Here is a 21,280-nt window from a genome sequence, read left to right as displayed (position 1 = left end):
AGTGCTCTTCTTTTGACCATTTATTTAAGTTGCCCCTTAGAGGGCAGAATTTTTTGAGAATTATTGAACACAGAACAAAAGGGTATGACATTGCATTTCTGCCTTCTGGGAGGTACTTATGGGCATTACCACATTTAATCTCCCAGAGTTCAGGAATATTTTGCATTCAAGCTCTTGGAATATTTACTCCTAGGTGTGTGTGTGTGTGTGTGTGTGTGTGTGTGTGTGTGAAGCAGAGGCTTGCACAAAATCAAGTCTTCATGCATCAGGGCCTTGGGTTGCAACAACCTTATATGTGTGCCAGGGAAGTAGCTGTGTCTTTCTTACCTCTACACAAAGGTGAATTTCGACTTCTTGAAGCAGTCAGTGAGCTGGTTTGCAAAAGCTCACAAGAGTTTTGCTTCTTTTGGTTACAGCTCATGGTTAGTGAAAAGAGAGCTTTGCCACAAATCCCAGTTTAGATGGCATTCTAAGCCAAACTTTGATTTAGCTCAGCACATCACATCAGTTCAAGTAACTGGGGAGGAACAAACTGGCTGTGAGCATCTATACGGGTGTCTGCATGTTCATGCATTCTTGCTAAGCCAGGATTTAGTGTGTCTTGTGCACCAGGCCAATATGTAGCAGGCAGCAAGCACTGGGTTTTGCATTTGTTAACTTGGCCTCAGTTTTCTGAAATCTTAATATCTAACTCCAATGCTTTTTTCTGGGGGTACGCAAGGGTACGAATACCCCTAAACATTTTGTGAATCTTTGTAATTTGTCCATTTACTGTATTCCCCCCCCCCAATTTGAACGATAAAATGGTGGTTTTCTTGAGTCAAATTTTTTTTAGAGTACGGTAAATATTTTTTAGAGTAAACATTTTTTTTTAATAGAAAAAGCACTGTCTCACTCCCTCTTTATTTGTGCTTCTGGGAAGAAAATGAACAACAGTAGTATCTTGCTTGAAACGATGCTATGAATATTAGTCAGGATATAGTGGAGGAATGTTTGAAACCAATTAAGAAGTTGATGAGTATTGGGGGGGGGGGTTTGAATGTGCTCCAAATGGTCACAATGGAAAGAATAGAAAGTGGTGCATATCCCAAAGCAGCAAGCTTGGAAGAGGTGGCTAAATTGCTGCAGGCTTCAGGGATGGCACTTAGCGCTTGCTGCATGATACTGAAGTAAAAATCCATCCTAGGCAGAGAATTTCTCTGCAAGGAAGCTAGAAGCGTAGAGAAATTGACTTTTGTCCCTGCTGACATGTCTCCGGGTACTCGAGTGACAGATTCCATTAACTTTATTAATGAATTCATTGGCTTCGAGGATTGGGGTAGAGGGAACTGGAGGAAAGCGGTTTTCCAGGATGACTTGCGTCTTGCTTATTCGACACCAAGCGTGAAAATCGCACTGAGAACTCAAAACTCTGTGCTCATCATAAAGCATGCCAATCAACAAAAAAAGGTGCATATAGAAAATGTAGCAATAAACAGCCTCGGTTAGCGTGTTCTCTCATTATTATTTTTGCAGAATATTGACATTTCTGGCAGGGAACTGTGTGGGAACAGAAGGAAATAATAGATGATGACTAAGGGGAAGGGAATGTAACTAGAGACTGAAAAATGTGATTAGATGCAGATCAGGCCAAAAAAACCAAACCTTTCTGCTTATTATGCAAATTTGCAATCAATTGCAATTTGTGTGAAATGTGCATTGAGTGCTGTACATGAGTTTAATTAGTGCATTTTCCAAGGAACCATAACCTGAGGTAACAAGGCCCGCCTCTCAGGATTTCTCGTATACAATTTGGCTAGGAAGAAGGGCGGGGGGGGGATGTGGGTGTGCCCCCCCCAACAATTCAGTTCACTCTTTACTCTGCTCATGTGCTTCTCATGTGACATCTCACCAGACATTTATTTTGGGAGGCTATGGGAAGACTGGAAAGAGTTGTTCCTGTTTTAAGGATGGGTGGCAGAAAAGCAATTGTCCATCTTCTTCTTTACCTAGGTAGAATAACAATTAGCCTTTTGAACACTGTGAAGTTATGGTGGCACCCGAAGGTGCGACAATAGGTGTGTCCAGGCATAAAACAGACTAAGCTCCATGTAGCTCCTGGGAGGAAAGGCAGGTTTAAAATGGGATTAATAGTAATTTGCAAGTTGGGCGAAGAATGTCACCATTTTGAGTATATAGAGAGCATTGTATATCTTCTCGTTGTGGTAAGAAAAGGCCACAAGTTCTCACGTTTGCCATGTTTCATTTCTGTTCTCTTTGTTCCTGTCAGGCATGGATGGGAAGAAATGCAGCGTATGGATGTTCTTACCTCTTGTGTTGACACTGTTTACCTCAGCAGGACTGTGGATTGTGTAAGTGACCTTTGTGGATCTTTTATGGTTTCTGGGTGGAATAATTTTCTTTGGAGCGACATTAGTCAAGGGGTCTTGGCATGCTTCAGGATGAACAGTTCTTTCCTGGAAGAACATTGTTCTGCCATTCTCCTGAACAACTTGCCTTCTTCCAGGAATCACCCCTGACACCCCACCCCTCATTTAGGTAAAGGTAAAGTGACCCCTGACCATTAGGTCCAGTCGTGGCCGACTCTGGGGTTGCGGCGCTCATCTCGCTTTACTGGCCGAGGGAGCCAGCGTTCAGCTTCTGGTCATATGGCCAGCATGACTAAGCCCCTTCTGGCGAACTAGAGCAGCGCACGGAAACGCCGTTTACCTTCCCACCAGAGCGGTACCTATTTATCTACTTGCACTTTGACGTGCTTTCGAACTGCTAGCTTGGCAGGAGCAGGGACCGAGCAATGGGAGCTCACCCCGTTGTGGGGATTTGAACCGCCAACCTTCGGATCGGCAAGCCCTAGGCTCTGTGGTTTAACCCACAGCGCCACCCGCATCCCTTTTACCCCTCATTTAGAATTGTCTAAATGTCTTCCTTCCTTTTTTGGCAGGTATTTTATAGCAGTAGAAGACAACAACATTATTCCGCTAAATGTGCTGGACAGGTAATATATATATATATATTTTAAATCTCGCTTTCTAATGACACAGTCCATTATGCTTCACAGTATCAAATCATCAGGGTGAGTTTCAGCACATGAACTCAAAACAGTGTTGGGAGCCCTATTCTGCTGACCCCTACAGAGAAGCAGGATTAGTTTCCCTGGAATTTCATCATATAATCCTTTTAGCTGACTTTACACAGTGATGCTCTCGGCTAATAGCCTAGGACAGTGATGGCCAAACTTGGCCCTCCAGCTGTTTTGGGACTACAACTCCCATCATCCCTAGCTAACAGGACCAGTGGTCAGGGATGATGGGAACTGTAGTCCCAAAACAGCTGGAGGGCCAAGTCTGGCCATCACTGGCCTAGGGTGTTATCCGCCAAACAGCAATGCAAATAGAAGCAATAGAAGAAATGAGTGGAAACAGTGCAGAGTTCCTTATGAATTGAAAGTTACTCTGCTTGATTTTGCAGTCTGCTAATAGCACCTTCCTTTTCTTGCAATCTACTACTAGCACGTTTTCTTTTTTAAAAGCAAGAGTAGGTCAGGCTTGAATGAGCCACCTTTTGCTTTTTTAAAAACCAGAGCTCAGATGTCCACCAGCTGCAGCCAGTTGCAAAACAGTGGTGCAGACGATGGAGCCAGTCTTGGTTACCTACTGCACCCAATGAACCCTGCATTGGCCTGAACTAGTGCCTCCCATTAAAATGACAGCTAAAGCAGAACAGCAGAAGCCTCTGCCCAGGTGGGGGAAGCAGGAGACAACCTTGCCACATCCCCTTCCTAGGTAGCATGCAGGCGAGGGCCAGCAAGGAAACCCCCATTCCATCCATGACCACGACAGCCTTTCTCACCCTCCCTGCTGGCTGTCCTTTGTGCTGCTGCTGCCTGCAGCTTTAGTCACAGTAATAATAATAATAATAATAATAATAATAATAATAATAATAATTTATTATTTATACCCCGCCCATCTGGCTGGGTTTCCCCAGCCACTCTGGGCGGCTTCCAAAAGAATATTAAAATACAATGATACATCAAACATTAAAAGCTTCCCTAAACAGGGCTGCCTTCAGATGTCTTCTAAAAGTCTGGTAGTTGTTGTTCTCTTTGACATCTGGTGGGAGGGCGTTCCACAGGGAGGGCGCCACTACCGAGAAGGGTAGAACGATGGGGGTGGAGACGCTCCTTCAGGTATACTGGACCGAGGCCGTTTAGGGCTTTAAAGGTCAGCACCAACACTTTGAATTCTGCTCGGAAACGTACTGGGAGCCAATGTAGGTCTTTCAAGACCGGTGTTATATGGTCTCGGCGGCCGTTCCCAGTCACCAGTCTGGCTGCTGCATTCTGGATTAGTTGTAGTTTCCGGGTCACCTTCAAAGGTAGCCCCACGTAGAGCGCATTGCAGTAGTCCAAGCGGGAGATAACCAGAGCATGCACCACTCTGGCGAGACAGTCCGCAGGCAGATAGGGTCTCAGCCTACGCACCAGATGGAGCTGGTACACAGCTGCCCTGGACACGGATTTAACCTGTGCCTCCATGGACAGCTGTGAGTCCAAAATGACTCCCAGGCTGCGCACCTGGTCCTTCAGGGGCACGGTTACCCCATTCAGGACCAGGGAATCCCCCACACCTGCCCGCCTCCTGTCCCCCAGAAACAGTACTTCTGTCTTGTCAGGATTCAATCTCAATCTGTTTGAGATAACTGTCCAAAGCAGCCTGTTGTCAGGGTCGGCCCAAAACATTTTGGCACCTGAGGCAGACCCCAAAATGGCACCTTTCTCACATTAGGGAAGAAGAGGTGAGGGAAGATCTACATCAAGAACAAGGGGAAAAAGAAAGATTGGTATTAGGTTCTGCTGCCCCTGTGGATTCTGCCACCTGAGGCAGTTGTCTCACCTTGCCTCTTGGTTGGGCCGGCCCTGAATAAAGATCTACATTGGGATCTGCTGTCCCTGTGGATTCTTCCGCCTGAGACGGTAGCCTCACCTTGCCTCATGGATTGGTCAGCCCTGCCTGGCATTGCCCAGTAGCAACAAAGGCATCAAATGGAAGACCAATAGCATTGCTTCTACTGTCTGTCACAAGCTCTGCAGATTGGACTGACCCAACACCACCGGTTCCCTTTTAAATTTGGCAAATGGTTTGGTGTTGCACACACATATACACACCCATTAGGTAGAGGGAGTCACTGCAGGCAGGTCTAATTCAGGGATCAGGAACCAGCAGCCCTCCAATGTGGTTGGGCTATATACAGGGCTCAGCAAACTTTTTCAGCAGGGGGCTGGTCCACTGTCCCTCAGACCTTGTGGGGGGCCAGACTATATTTTGGGGGAGGAAATGAACTAATTCCTATGCCCCACAAATAACCCAGAGATACATTTTAAATAAAATCACATATTCTACTCATGTAAAAACACCAGGCAGGCCCCACAAATAACCCAGAGGTGCGTTTTGAATAAATGGACACATTCTACTCATGTAAAAACACACTGATTCCCTGACTGTCTGTGGGCCGGATTTAGAAGGCGATTGGGCTGGATCTGGCCCCCGGGCCTTAGTTTGCCTACCCATGGGCTATAACTTCCATCATCCCTGACCATTGGCCAAGCTGGCTGGTGATGGTGGGATTGGAGTCCAACCATTGGAGAGCCACACAGGTTCTCCATTCCTCTTCTAAACTAAATCACATTCAGTAACATTCAGTAACCAGCCCTGCAATTCTGACTTGTGTATGATTCATTTCTTTTTTTCATCCCTTAGGAAGGAAGGTCCCCAAAAGCCTCCTTATATAAGGTAATGAAGTCACTTTCCATCCTTTATGTCTTTCCCCCCAAATAAGGCCCATTTTTAAACCAGTGGACGATTTTACTGATTTATGCATCTCTGTTGCAGGCTTAGTTGAATTACAATGATGCGCATTATATTTTTTGAAGTATTGCAGGTGACGCCCCTCCTGCAAGCTGTGTGTTCAGCCAAGTCATGAACATGGCAGCATTTCTAGGTAGGCGTTGCATGGAGAATGTCTGGCTTCTTCTTTTATTTTTTTGTCTCTTCTAATTTGTGTTAGCGAATCGCCAGGGTCAGCTCAGTAAATGTTGTCAAGGCGAGGCCCAGTAATCTGCAGCTATTCTGGCTTAGTTCTCACTGAGCGGGGTGTTTGGGCTGGACAACCTGAGACTGAAGGTCATGTGGGGGACTCCTCCTTCATAAAAAGAATTGATATCTTTCAACACAGAAGATTAGAATGTCATGGAGAAGGCTAGACTAAGTCCCTTCTTCCTGACATGCTGGATTTCTGCATGCAGGGTTTCTTTAATGGAGGAGCAACCAATCGTAGGAAACCCTACCTAATCTCAAGTTATTTAGCTCAGATGCAGGTCTTAGGCTTGGCATCAGCATCTAACATCTTTGGGCATGGCCCACCAGCTCTGACGCCTACCTGGGTTTGGGGTTTACTTAGCAGTAGAGCTGGCTGCCATTTTAAATTTCCCACAATGCCCTGGAGCGACACTACACTGTGTTGTTAATTAAAATTTCAGGCAGTTTGCAGCACTGCTCTCTGCCACTGTCAGTAAACCTTCTGGGAAGGGCAGTGTGCCCATTGTAGGAATGATAATGTTCTTGGGGGGCAACCCAACATCACTTAGCCAAGTCCCCTCAAAGCTGCTCCAACATATTTACTGCCTCTGAGAACTAGACCTGTAAAACAGGGGTGGCTAACCCATGGCCCGCAGGCAAGATCCAGACCCGCAAGAGGTTTTGTGGCTCTTGAGACACACACACACCCCTGTAAGTTTGTCATTTTTAATTTGTAGTGCTATGATGCCAAACGATTTTTTTTTGTAGAGTTAAAGCCCCTCCAAAAATTTCCATTTATTTTAAAAACATTTTTACAGACTGCTCCAATAGGTTCTCAGATGCAATACTGCACTGCCGAAAGATTTTTTGTGGCCTCCCAAGGCCACTTAAAATTTGTTCATTTAAAAAAAGTCTGTGTTTTTTTTTAAAAAAGGACAATTTTTGCAGGTTTCCTTCTGCAATTCTATGATGCCAAATATTTTTGTGATCCACCCATAAGACCCACCAAAATTTGTAACAACAACAACAACATAACAGCAACAGCATTTGTTTTCCCATACTTCTTTTCCACTTTGGCCTTTGCTCACTTTGACATGTAGCCCTCAGAGGCCCGCAGCCCAAAAAAATTATCCACCCCTACTATAAAATAACATATGCAAAGGTTGTGTAAAATATCCACATAGTGAAACATTATAGTCACCATATATTTTTGCTTGCTTGTTTTTAATAATCTCATTTTTCAGGCAATATTTGTTTTTAATTGCATGACACTTTGCTATCAGTTTCTACTGCTTTAAATCCTGCATGTGTGTGAGCACAACAATAATTTGATTATGCATATAATAAAGGTGATAATGTACCATTTGTTATATAACGTTCACAACCCTTCTTTTAATTGATGGTCAGTATTTCTTTGCTAGGGTTAGGAACTGAGCCGTAGTAGCCCTATAGCAGGCTTATAAATCTGCGCTCACCTGGTTACCTGGGATGTGTAGGCCATTGGTTATGCCAGTTAGGGCTGATGGGAGCTGTGGTCCAAACTATCTAGAAGGCTGCACATTGGCTACCTCCAGTCTACATATATACAAGGAAGACACTTCTGACAAAAGTTTATGGTATGCTGTTTCAAATATAGGGTGACCAGATCCAAAGGAGTGCAGGGCACCTATGTGTAGAAGAAGGGAGTTTGGCAGGTATGTAAACTGGAGCTACCAAAATTCCTTTTCCTACACCACTCTTAAAAGTACCAAAGGCCTGGCTGCCTTTGCTTCTGGGTCATCCTTTGTAGGCAAGATTCAAGCACAGTGGAGATGGTTAATGGGAGAGAGGTTTCCAGGGTCCTATCAGGTCTTAATTGTTCTGGGTGGCGTTGCTTTTGACTGACCAAGAAATAACTTAGGAGGGAGGCTCTTGCAAGTCCGCTGCCCCAGAATTAAAAGAAGGCGGATCCTTTTGCACTTCTCAAGTTCCATAGCCAGGCTGTGGTGGGTGCATTTGTAAACCTGTCAGGCAGACCTGTTTGGACCTAGAATTATATTGACGTTTGGAGTCATAATTGCGCATGAGTGTCACGTTCTCGTTCCTCATTTCAGCGCTTGTCGTGGCTGTCCTTCGCTTTATTCAGCTAAAACCAAAAGTTTTGAATCCCTGGCTCAATGTGAGCGGCCTGGTGGCGTTGTGCTTGGCGTCCTTCGGAATGACTTTGCTGGGCAATTTCCAGGTATTGTGTGTGTTCGTTCTCTCTCTCTCTCTCTCTCTCTCTCTCTCTCTCTCTCTCTCTCTCATCTTCCCCAATAACTGACTCTCTCCCTAAGCCACGCCCCTCACCAGACCTCTTTGCACCTTCTGTGAGCGTTTTTTTTGGCTGGAATGTGTCTGTGGTCTCTTGATAATACCTCTTACTTGCCTGGATGAAGGATAGAGAAAGGCGTGAGCGTACAAACTAGCCAGTGCTACAAAGGTATCCTTTATATCCATTGCTCTGCTGCTTTTATCTGTCTCCTTCCGCAACTGACATTTGGCCTCCAGAAAGGCCCCCAGAAGGAAATGTGGCCCTCGATTGAAAAATCTTCCCTACCTCTTGTCTGTCCTGAATGGGAGTGACTCTCCAAGTCCCACGTTGTGGTCTTTCCCATCACCTGCCATTTTCAACTAGACAAGCCAGGGGTCGAACCTGGTATATTCTGCATGCAAAAGATGCGCTCTGCCCCAGAGATCTTGCCTGGCATATACGGGCGTCTTTTTAATGTTTCTAGACCACTGTTCTGTTGTCACATTTCAAATGGAATCAAAACACATGCAATCACATGTTGCAGTTGATATGTACGAGCAAAAAACAAAAACAAAACAGAGACCAACCAGAGAATATTGAGAAGCAAAGCAGCTTATAAGCTTGATCTTTATTGATCTGTTGCCACAGGGTGCTCCCCTCACCCGCAGGAAAGGAGGAGGAACCCAGAACAATGGCACGCAAGGCCTTATATGGACTTTTGAAATTGCTACCCTGTAGATCAAGACCATCCCCAGAAACATCATACATACATCACAGAAGGGAAAATAAAAAAAAATCCTTCCAGTAGCACCTTAAAGACCAACTAAGTTAGTTCTTGGTATGAGCTTTCGTGTGCATGCACACTTCTTCAGATACCACAGATCACAGAAGGGGTGTAACCTAAGACCACCCCTCAGATACATCATACCTACATCACAGAAAAGGCGGTCTAAAACAGAAATTTGAATGTTGTTTTTCTCCTGTCTTTGTTTATCTCCTGTCTGGCAGGTTACTGGATTGGATTGCCTGGGGAGCCTGGCCAGTCTTTTGTAATGATAAATACTTAGTTCCTGGGCCAGGTTGCAGGCTTACACCCTATTCAAACACAGACATACCCTCAAGACAGGATTTGTGAAGGAAAAGCCAATGGGGAGGCTTTTCCATTTGACCTTGCAGAGAAAACACCTGGTCAGCCTGGGAGTCAAAATGGCTCCATGGCTGCTTTCCTGTGCAGCTTCAGACATGTGGCCTATGTACGTGTTTGCTTGGTACATTTATGAACCTTTATTATATACATAAGACCTTTATTTATTTATTTCAACATACTACATCCCCATAATCCCTGGCTGTGCTGGCTGGCGCTGATGGCAGTTGAGATTCTAACAACATCTTGGAAACCTGCCAGTTCCCCGTCTATACAGAATACTTCGGCCGGATTCAGTTACTTGTTTCGGCCATGAGCCATTAGGAAGTTTACAAATGTGGTGATTCAAATAGTTTACAAATTAAAACATATGTCAGGTCTGCAACAGAATCCAAAATGTGAAACTTTGTTAAGTTCACATGGGCCACTCTGGGCGGCTGCCAACAGAACATACAAGAACACAACAGAACACCGCATGTTAAAAGCTTCCAGATACAGGACTGCCTTCAGATTTAATCTGTCCCCCATCAGATAATCTCCCCTTTCACACTATGCGATCACAAGGCTCATTGCTGTTTTTTCTTGTGACACCACAAACGATGGTCTGTTTGTTTGTTAATGATTAAACAGTGAAACAGCCATGCTTTGTCAGTGTGTCTGAATTAAGGCATTGTCTCATTAGTTTCTAGTTCAATAGTCTGTTAATAATAATCTACAGTAAATGTCTAGAACAGAGTTATTCTATTATGATAGGGAAAGGAGTATTTGTGCTGGAAGAACCTCTAAACCCCAAACCCTACTGACCTCATACTGACCAGGATGGAGGGTGGGGAGGAGAAAGTTGCAGAGGAAATTAGTATGCCAGCTATAGGGCTGGAATATTTTTTCCTCCTTTTTCTCTCTCTGACTGTGTGTCAGAGGAACAAGCATTCTGGGTTCAGTGGCTCCGAAAACCTCCCCTCTTCTGCCCCATCACACCCCTTGAACACCCCTTATTGCCATTATGGCTGTTGGAGCACTGATAACAGAGCAGCAAGGGTGGCAGAAGTTTCCATGTCACATTAAAGACAGGTCAAGGACAGGACTCCTTCACCGCTTGCAGACCTCCTTCTCTGTGGGTGAAGGGAGAGATCTCCTGTATCCCATGGCTTCTGGGGTATGTTCTCGGGGATTATAGCACTTGCCCTAAACAACAGTAATGTCCCTTCTTCTGTGGCTTCCTTCTCTTTTACCGTACTCTTAAATGACTCCTCTTCCCCACCTGGCAAATTCTCTCTCTCTCATTCATATATATATATATATATATGCTTTCGTAGATTTTCACGGGTACAGGAATGTAGGTTTTGGTGTCTTCGGGTGTCTTCCCGTGTAAGAGTCGGGGTGTCTGGGCGACGTTTCGACGAGGTCTCACTCGTCATCTTCAGGCTGGTGCTTTCGGCTTCTTGTTACTGGAACAGAGCTCTGTTCTTACACGGGAAGACACCCGAAGACACCAAAATATATATATATATATATATATACACCGTATTTTTCGTCCCATAGGACGCTCAGTCCCATAGGACGCACCTAGTTTTTTTGGAATTCCCCCCCTTTATTTCCCCCCCAAATTTTGGAATTCCCCCCCTTTATTCCCCCCCCCAAAGCAGGTCGGGGAAACCGAACCAGGTCGAGGAACAGCGGGATGGCGGCGCTGCGCCTCCCTGCTGTCACCCGAGCTTGTGGGGCTGGCCCATGTCTGCCCGGCGCGAGGGGCGCTCTGCATCAGTGCGCCCCACCCGCCGGGCGGCAGGCTGCTATCCGCAGCGTGGGGAGCTTTGCGGGGAACCCCTGCAAGGCTCCCCACGCTGCGGATGTCTTCCTGAAGGCTGGAGAGCGAGAGGGGTTGGTGCGCACCGACCCCTCTCGCTCTCCAAGCTTCAGCAAAAGCCTGCATTTGCCCCATAGGACGCACCCAGATTTCCCCTTCATTTTTGGCGGGGAAAAAGTGTGTCCTATAGGGCGAAAAATACGGTATACATACATACATATATATAAAGGTAAAGGTACCCCTGCCCGAACGGGCCAGTCTTGACAGACTCTGGGGTTTGTGTGCCCATCTCACTCAAGAGGCCGGGGGCCAGCGCTGTCCGGAGACACTTCTGGGTCACGTGGCCAGCGTGACAAAGCTGCATCTGGCGAGCCAGCGCAGCACACGGAACGCCGTTTACCTTCCCGCCGGTAAGCGGTACCTATTTATCTACTTGCACCCGGGGGTGCTTTCGAACTGCTAGATTGGCAGGCGCTGGGACCGAACAGCGGGAGCGCACCCCGCCGCGGGGATTCGAACCGCCGACCTTTCGATCGGCAAGCCCTAGGCGCTGAGGCTTTTACCCACAGCGCCACCTGCGTCCCTATACATATATATATATATATATATATATATATATATGCTTTCGTAGATTTTCACGGGTACAGGAATGCAGGTTTTGGTGTCTTCGGGTGTCTTCCCGTGTAAGAATCGGGGTGTCTGTGCGACGTTTCGACGAGGTCTCACTCGTCATCTTCAGGCTGGTGCTTTCGGCTTCTTGTTACTGGAACAGAGCAGAGTCTGGTGTTTGAGTTCCTATAAATACTGTTGAGGGGTGTGGTGTGTAGCCTCCAACGTTCTGGGCAGAGAGGAAGTTCCTAGATTAGTGTGCCTTTTCTTCTTTTGTTCCTTAATTACTTGAGGGATATCTTGGGTGATTTCATGAGTGATATTCTGAATACCACTGGGTGGGTCATTAAGTGTAGATTAGTTGCTGAAGCTTTCGTGTCTTGACCTCTTGAGCTTGTGAAGAGTTTTTCTGAGAAGATGGCTGTGCTGCATTTAGTTGTGCTCTGGCTTGGCTTCGTGTATAAGGGCGAGCTGTGGTTTTGTGCCTTGTGCCAGCCAGATCTGTGTAGGGATTGCAGGGGGGTGCAGCATCCGGAGGTGCCACTATAGTTTGGCTACTGGATGGAGTCTGTAATATGTCTGTGGAGAGGGTCTGGGTTTGGGTCTGGTGTGGTTGATTGGTGACGGCTTTCTGTGTGCCTCTGGTTCTGGTGTCGGTTTTTGTGGGGAGGGCTAATTTCCAGATGTCTGGCAGGCGGGACGTGTCGTCACGCTTGTTCATGTTGTGAGGGTGTTTCTCTATCTCGATGGCTTCCATGATTATTCTCTTGTGGTGATGTTCCATGTTAAAGAGCAATTTGGAATCTGCAAAATTAATTTCGTGTCCTGTTTCTTTCATGTGTTGGAAAAGAGAGGAAGTTTTTTCTTCTTTTTTGACGGCATTCTTGTGTTCTGCGATACGTGCATTTATTCGTCTGTTTGTTTGTCCAATGTACGTGGCTGGGCAGACTTTGCAGGGTATTTCATAGACCCCTTGGTTTTCCAGCTGGATTTTGTCTTTTGGGTTTCTGAGGATATTGGCTATTTTTTGGTTGGTGCAGAAGGCTGTTTTGATATTGTGTTTATGGAGGATTTTGCTGATTTTGTCTGTAGTGCCCTTGATATAAGGAAGGAGGGCCATGCCATTGTTTTCTTCTGTGTCTTGGTTTTTGGGGGGTGTTTCTTTTTGGATTAGCTTCGTAACCCTGTTTTTCTGGTATCCATTGGCGATTAACACATTTGAGAGATTCTGTAACTCAGTTGTCAAGTGGTCTTTGTCAGCCAGGCGTTTGGTTCTGGAGATGAGAGTCTTGGCTACGGAGTTTATTTGTGCAGGGTGGTGGTGTGATTGTGCATGTAAGTAGCGGTTGGTGTGTGTTTTTTTCCGGTAGATAGTGTGTCCTAGGGAGCCATCAGGTTTTTTGTAGATTAGGACGTCAAGAAAGGGGAGTTGGTTGTTGTCTTCTATTTCCATAGTGAATTGTATTTTGGGGTGTAGGCTGTTGAGATGTGTGAGGAAGCTATCTAGTTTTTCTTTCCCGTGTGGCCAAATTACAAAGGTGTCGTCAACATATCTGAGCCAAAGTTTGGGTTTGTGTTCTGACTTGTCTAAAGCATTGGTTTCAAAGTGTTCCATGTACAAATTTGCGATGACCGGTGAGAGGGGTGATCCCATAGGTGCTCCTTCTATCTGTTTGTATCTTTGTCCATTGTGGATGAAGTACGTGTTGGTTAGGCAGTGGTTGGTCAGGTCTAGGATGTATTTGGGGGGGTTGTATTTGTTTTGAATGGCTGTCAAGGCTTCATTAATGGGCACTTGAGTGAAGAGAGATACAACATCGAAGCTCACAAGTAGGTCATCGGGATGTAGGTATTGTTTCTTTATTGTTTCTATGAACTGGAAGGAGTTAGTAACGTGTGAAGCGATGGATTCTGCATAGGGCTGAAGTTGCTTAGCGAGAAATTTAGCGAGATTTTGTAGAGGTGAGCCTATGGAGCTGACTATTGGTCTGAGTGGTGTTCCTTCTTTGTGTATCTTGGGGAGACCGTAGAGTTTGGGGCATCTGGATGATTTTTCTCTGGGGATGATTCTTAGCTGGATTTCTTCACTGATAGGAGAGGCTTTTATTTTGGATTTGGTGGTTTTTTCCAGATAGGTGGTGGGATCTGTTTTTATAGGTTGGTAGGTAGGGTCTTGGAGTAGATTTGATAGTTTTGCTTGGTAGTCCGATGTGTTCATCACAACAGTGGCGTTGCCTTTGTCTGCTGGGAGAATGATTATGTTGTTGTCTTTCCTTAGGTTGGTGAGTGCTTTCTGTTCTTCTTTGTGTAAATTGCTTCTGGGTGGTTTGCTGGAGCAGAGGATGTTGGTGACTTCAAGTCTGATTTTATTGGCTTCATCTGGGTCGATTTTGGTCAGGCTAGCTTCGACTCCGCATATGATGTTTTCCGTGGGGATGCGTCTCGGGGCGACTGCAAAGTTGAAACCTTTGGAGAGTACTTTGGTTTCAGTTGGGGTGAGGATCCTGTCTGATATGTTATGTACTGTTTGTTTCATGGGTTGTTGTGGAGGGTGGCTGGGCTTCTGGCGTTTCTCTAGTTTGTAGAGTTTGTTGGTGTGTCTGTCTGTCTTATGTGAGGTCTCAGTTTCAGCTCTCCAGACGGCTAGTTGTTTGCATTTGTCCCAGAGTGCAGGGTGGATTTTGTTACATAGTTTGAGGTGAAGAGTGAGCAGATCTTTGTTGGTTTGGTTTAGTAGGTATCTTTTCTTATGTATTTCGTTTCTGATTAGGGATAGTTCAGTTCGTTTCAGGATCCTTTCGGTAGCTGGGGTTTTAGAGTGGAATTTAAGTTGGAAGCATGTGGGAGTTAAGTTGTTGTCTCGGCAGTTGCGTAGGAACAGGAGATCACATAAGATGGTGGCTCTTCGGATTTCTAGTTTCTCGTAGGTTCTTGTCAGCTGGAAGGTTTCCTCCCCGTAGAGGTGAGATATTTGCTTTCGTAGATTTTCACGGGTACAGGAATGCAGGTTTTGGTGTCTTCGGGTGTCTTCCCGTGTAAGAGTCGGGGTGTCTGTGCGACGTTTCGACGAGGTCTCACTCGTCATCTTCAGGCTGGTGCTTTCGGCTTCTTGTTACTGGAACAGAGCAGAGTCTGGTGTTTGAGTTCCTATAAATACTGTTGAGGGGTGTGGTGTGTAGCCTCCAACGTTCTGGGCAGAGAGGAAGTTCCTAGATTAGTGTGCCTTTTCTTCTTTTGTTCCTTAATTACTTGAGGGATATCTTGGGTGATTTCATGAGTGATATTCTGAATACCACTGGGTGGGTCATTAAGTGTAGATTAGTTGCTGAAGCTTTCGTGTCTTGACCTCTTGAGCTTGTGAAGAGTTTTTCTGAGAAGATGGCTGTGCTGCATTTAGTTGTGCTCTGGCTTGGCTTCGTGTATAAGGGCGAGCTGTGGTTTTGTGCCTTGTGCCAGCCAGATCTGTGTAGGGATTGCAGGGGGGTGCAGCATCCGGAGGTGCCACTATAGTTTGGCTACTGGATGGAGTCTGTAATATGTCTGTGGAGAGGGTCTGGGTTTGGGTCTGGTGTGGTTGATTGGTGACGGCTTTCTGTGTGCCTCTGGTTCTGGTGTCGGTTTTTGTGGGGAGGGCTAATTTCCAGATGTCTGGCAGGCGGGACGTGTCGTCACGCTTGTTCATGTTGTGAGGGTGTTTCTCTATCTCGATGGCTTCCATGATTATTCTCTTGTGGTGATGTTCCATGTTAAAGAGCAATTTGGAATCTGCAAAATTAATTTCGTGTCCTGTTTCTTTCATGTGTTGGAAAAGAGAGGAAGTTTTTTCTTCTTTTTTGACGGCATTCTTGTGTTCTGCGATACGTGCATTTATTCGTCTGTTTGTTTGTCCAATGTACGTGGCTGGGCAGACTTTGCAGGGTATTTCATAGACCCCTTGGTTTTCCAGCTGGATTTTGTCTTTTGGGTTTCTGAGGATATTGGCTATTTTTTGGTTGGTGCAGAAGGCTGTTTTGATATTGTGTTTATGGAGGATTTTGCTGATTTTGTCTGTAGTGCCCTTGATATAAGGAAGGAGGGCCATGCCATTGTTTTCTTCTGTGTCTTGGTTTTTGGGGGGTGTTTCTTTTTGGATTAGCTTCGTAACCCTGTTTTTCTGGTATCCATTGGCGATTAACACATTTGAGAGATTCTGTAACTCAGTTGTCAAGTGGTCTTTGTCAGCCAGGCGTTTGGTTCTGGAGATGAGAGTCTTGGCTACGGAGTTTATTTGTGCAGGGTGGTGGTGTGATTGTGCATGTAAGTAGCGGTTGGTGTGTGTTTTTTTCCGGTAGATAGTGTGTCCTAGGGAGCCATCAGGTTTTTTGTAGATTAGGACGTCAAGAAAGGGGAGTTGGTTGTTGTCTTCTATTTCCATAGTGAATTGTATTTTGGGGTGTAGGCTGTTGAGATGTGTGAGGAAGCTATCTAGTTTTTCTTTCCCGTGTGGCCAAATTACAAAGGTGTCGTCAACATATCTGAGCCAAAGTTTGGGTTTGTGTTCTGACTTGTCTAAAGCATTGGTTTCAAAGTGTTCCATGTACAAATTTGCGATGACCGGTGAGAGGGGTGATCCCATAGGTGCTCCTTCTATCTGTTTGTATCTTTGTCCATTGTGGATGAAGTACGTGTTGGTTAGGCAGTGGTTGGTCAGGTCTAGGATGTATTTGGGGGGGTTGTATTTGTTTTGAATGGCTGTCAAGGCTTCATTAATGGGCACTTGAGTGAAGAGAGATACAACATCGAAGCTCACAAGTAGGTCATCGGGATGTAGGTATTGTTTCTTTATTGTTTCTATGAACTGGAAGGAGTTAGTAACGTGTGAAGCGATGGATTCTGCATAGGGCTGAAGTTGCTTAGCGAGAAATTTAGCGAGATTTTGTAGAGGTGAGCCTATGGAGCTGACTATTGGTCTGAGTGGTGTTCCTTCTTTGTGTATCTTGGGGAGACCGTAGAGTTTGGGGCATCTGGATGATTTTTCTCTGGGGATGATTCTTAGCTGGATTTCTTCACTGATAGGAGAGGCTTTTATTTTGGATTTGGTGGTTTTTTCCAGATAGGTGGTGGGATCTGTTTTTATAGGTTGGTAGGTAGGGTCTTGGAGTAGATTTGATAGTTTTGCTTGGTAGTCCGATGTGTTCATCACAACAGTGGCGTTGCCTTTGTCTGCTGGGAGAATGATTATGTTGTTGTCTTTCCTTAGGTTGGTGAGTGCTTTCTGTTCTTCTTTGTGTAAATTGCTTCTGGGTGGTTTGTACATGGAACACTTTGAAACCAATGCTTTAGACAAGTCAGAACACAAACCCAAACTTTGGCTCAGATATGTTGACGACACCTTTGTAATTTGGCCACACGGGAAAGAAAAACTAGATAGCTTCCTCACACATCTCAACAGCCTACACCCCAAAATACAATTCACTATGGAAATAGAAGACAACAACCAACTCCCCTTTCTTGACGTCCTAATCTACAAAAAACCTGATGGCTCCCTAGGACACACTATCTACCGAAAAAAACACACACCAACATAATCATTCTCCCAGCAGACAAAGGCAACGCCACTGTTGTGATGAACACATCGGACTACCAAGCAAAACTATCAAATCTACTCCAAGACCCTACCTACCAACCTATAAAAACAGATCCCACCACCTATCTGGAAAAAACCACCAAATCCAAAATAAAAGCCTCTCCTATCAGTGAAGAAATCCAGCTAAGAATCATCCCCAGAGAAAAATCATCCAGATGCCCCAAACTCTACGGTCTCCCCAAGATACACAAAGAAGGAACACCACTCAGACCAATAGTCAGCTCCATAGGCTCACCTCTACAAAATCTCGCTAAATTTCTCGCTAAGCAACTTCAGCCCTATGCAGAATCCATCGCTTCACACGTTACTAACTCCTTCCAGTTCATAGAAACAATAAAGAAACAATACCTACATCCCGATGACCTACTTGTGAGCTTCGATGTTGTATCTCTCTTCACTCAAGTGCCCATTAATGAAGCCTTGACAGCCATTCAAAACAAATACAACCCCCCCAAATACATCCTAGACCTGACCAACCACTGCCTAACCAACACGTACTTCATCCACAATGGACAAAGATACAAACAGATAGAAGGAGCACCTATGGGATCACCCCTCTCACCGGTCATCGCAAATTTGTACATGGAACACTTTGAAACCAATGCTTTAGACAAGTCAGAACACAAACCCAAACTTTGGCTCAGATATGTTGACGACACCTTTGTAATTTGGCCACACGGGAAAGAAAAACTAGATAGCTTCCTCACACATCTCAACAGCCTACACCCCAAAATACAATTCACTATGGAAATAGAAGACAACAACCAACTCCCCTTTCTTGACGTCCTAATCTACAAAAAACCTGATGGCTCCCTAGGACACACTATCTACCGGAAAAAAACACACACCAACCGCTACTTACATGCACAATCACACCACCACCCTGCACAAATAAACTCCGTAGCCAAGACTCTCATCTCCAGAACCAAACGCCTGGCTGACAAAGACCACTTGACAACTGAGTTACAGAATCTCTCAAATGTGTTAATCGCCAATGGATACCAGAAAAACAGGGTTACGAAGCTAATCCAAAAAGAAACACCCCCCAAAAACCAAGACACAGAAGAAAACAATGGCATGGCCCTCCTTCCTTATATCAAGGGCACTACAGACAAAATCAGCAAAATCCTCCATAAACACAATATCAAAACAGCCTTCTGCACCAACCAAAAAATAGCCAATATCCTCAGAAACCCAAAAGACAAAATCCAGCTGGAAAACCAAGGGGTCTATGAAATACCCTGCAAAGTCTGCCCAGCCACGTACATTGGACAAACAAACAGACGAATAAATGCACGTATCGCAGAACACAAGAATGCCGTCAAAAAAGAAGAAAAAACTTCCTCTCTTTTCCAACACATGAAAGAAACAGGACACGAAATTAATTTTGCAGATTCCAAATTGCTCTTTAACATGGAACATCACCACAAGAGAATAATCATGGAAGCCATCGAGATAGAGAAACACCCTCACAACATGAACAAGCGTGACGACACGTCCCGCCTGCCAGACATCTGGAAATTAGCCCTCCCCACAAAAACCGACACCAGAACCAGAGGCACACAGAAAGCCGTCACCAATCAACCACACCAGACCCAAACCCAGACCCTCTCCACAGACATATTACAGACTCCATCCAGTAGCCAAACTATAGTGGCACCTCCGGATGCTGCACCCCCCTGCAATCCCTACACAGATCTGGCTGGCACAAGGCACAAAACCACAGCTCGCCCTTATACACGAAGCCAAGCCAGAGCACAACTAAATGCAGCACAGCCATCTTCTCAGAAAAACTCTTCACAAGCTCAAGAGGTCAAGACACGAAAGCTTCAGCAACTAATCTACACTTAATGACCCACCCAGTGGTATTCAGAATATCACTCATGAAATCACCCAAGATATCCCTCAAGTAATTAAGGAACAAAAGAAGAAAAGGCACACTAATCTAGGAACTTCCTCTCTGCCCAGAACGTTGGAGGCTACACACCACACCCCTCAACAGTATTTATAGGAACTCAAACACCAGACTCTGCTCTGTTCCAGTAACAAGAAGCCGAAAGCACCAGCCTGAAGATGACGAGTGAGACCTCGTCGAAACGTCGCACAGACACCCCGACTCTTACACGGGAAGACACCCGAAGACACCAAAACCTGCATATATATATATATATATATATATATATATATATATATATATATATTACATTTCACTGGTTTTGCAATCATTTTTACATTTCAAAACTTGACTTCTTTCCCCCACTTTCCTTAAATTTACAGTGGTACCCCGCAAGACGAACGCCTCGCGAGACGAAAAACTCGCAAAACGAAAGGTTTTTTCGTTTTCGAGTTGCCTCGCAAGACGAATTTCCCTATGGGCTTGCTTTGCAAAACGAAGCTTGCCCCTGGGACAGCGGGTCTTCTCTTTTGAAGCAAGGGGCGGCGGGGAGAAGCGATCTTCTCCCCGCAGCCCCAGGTCCGGGGACAGCGGGAAGCGCTTCCCGCTGCCCCCGGACCTCTTTTGAAGCAAGGGGCTGCGGGGAGATCGCTTCTCCTGGTGCTCCGAAGCCGGGCAGGGGGGCGGGAACACCTTCCCCCGCCGCCCCGCTTCGGAACGCTGCTCCGAAGTGGGGCGGGGGGCGGGAACACCTTCTGAAGGCTGGCGGGGGGCAAAAGTCTTTGTCCCCCCTGCCTGCCTTCCCAGGGGCTTTTAAATCGCCCCGGACAGCGGAGAAGTTCTCCGCTGTCCCGGGGCGATTTTAAAATGCCGCCCGCCAGCATTTTAAGATTGCCCGGACAGCGGAGAAGTCCTCCGCTGTCCCGGGTTTTTTTAAAATGCTGGGGGTGGGAAGAAAAGCCCTTGTCCCCCCCCCCCCAGCTTTCAGAACAGACTGTCCCCGGACCTGGTCTGAAGGCGGTTTCCCTAGGAACGCATTAATTGATTTTCAATGCATTCCTATGGGAAACCGTGCATCGCAAGACGAAAAACTCGCAAGACGAAGAGACTTGCGGAACGAATTAATTTCGTCTTGCGAGGCACCACTGTATTTTTAACATATTCTGCATAATATACAAATTTGTTCATCTATTCCTCTCCTTTAAATATATACTCTTACGAAACTGCAGGTTTATTACAATAATTCTGCCAATGTTTTTATCTGTTTACAATTTATCCATGAGTATTCCATAAACCTGGGACGCGGGTGGCGCTGTGGGTAAAAGCCTCAGCGCCTAGGGCTTGCCGATCGAAAGGTCGGCGGTTCGAATCCCCGCGGCGGGGTGCGCTCCCGCTGTTCGGTCCCAGCGCCTGCCAACCTAGCAGTTCGAAAGCACCCCCGGGTGCAAGTAGATAAATAGGTACCGCTTACCAGCGGGAAGGTAAACGGCGTTCCGTGTGCGGCTCTGGCTCGCCAGAGGCAGCTTTGTCACGCTGGCCACGTGACCCGGAAGTGTCTCCGGACAGCGCTGGCCCCCGGCCTCTTGAGTGAGATGGGCGCACAAACCCCAGAGTCTGTCAAGACTGGCCCGTTCGGGCAGGGGTACCTTTACCTTTACCTATTCCATAAACCATTTCCATTCTTTTGTAAAAAGTTTGTTATCTTGATTTCTTATTCTCCCGGTAAGTTTCACCATTTCTGCATATTCCATAAGTTTTTGAATCTATTCTTCCTTTGCTGGGACTTCTTCTTTCTGTTTTTGGGCAAGTAGCATTCTTGCCGCTATAGTCACATACATGAATAAGTTTCTATAC

General features: G+C 45.8%; 1 protein-coding gene across 20 annotated transcripts in view; it reads left to right on the top strand.

Moving 5' to 3' along the window:
- The window catches only part of TMEM150C (transmembrane protein 150C), a 72,111-nt gene that overhangs the window by 42,666 nt on the left and 8,165 nt on the right, over positions 1-21,280 (top strand). For 9 of the 20 annotated variants that reach the window (XM_082236710.1, XM_082236701.1, XM_082236709.1 and 6 more), the window contains 5 exons: positions 2,270-2,351; positions 2,942-2,995; positions 5,757-5,789; positions 7,711-7,768; positions 8,168-8,295. In XM_082236710.1, the coding sequence (XP_082092836.1) occupies positions 2,270-2,351; positions 2,942-2,995; positions 5,757-5,789; positions 7,711-7,768; positions 8,168-8,295 (355 nt within the window). Of the gene's footprint in view, positions 1-1,026; positions 1,450-2,269; positions 2,352-2,941; positions 2,996-5,756; positions 5,790-5,929; positions 5,998-7,710; positions 7,769-8,167; positions 8,296-21,280 lie in introns of those variants that run through there. The other 11 variants (XM_082236693.1, XM_082236694.1, XM_082236692.1 and 8 more) reach the window with 4 other exon arrangements.

Source organism: Podarcis vaucheri (assembly GCF_965113315.1).
Source record: "Podarcis vaucheri genome assembly, chromosome: 9".
Classification (NCBI taxonomy): domain Eukaryota; kingdom Metazoa; phylum Chordata; class Lepidosauria; order Squamata; family Lacertidae; genus Podarcis; species Podarcis vaucheri.
The sequence above is the reverse complement of the archived record's forward strand: the minus strand, read 5'-3'. Positions and strand labels throughout refer to the sequence as shown.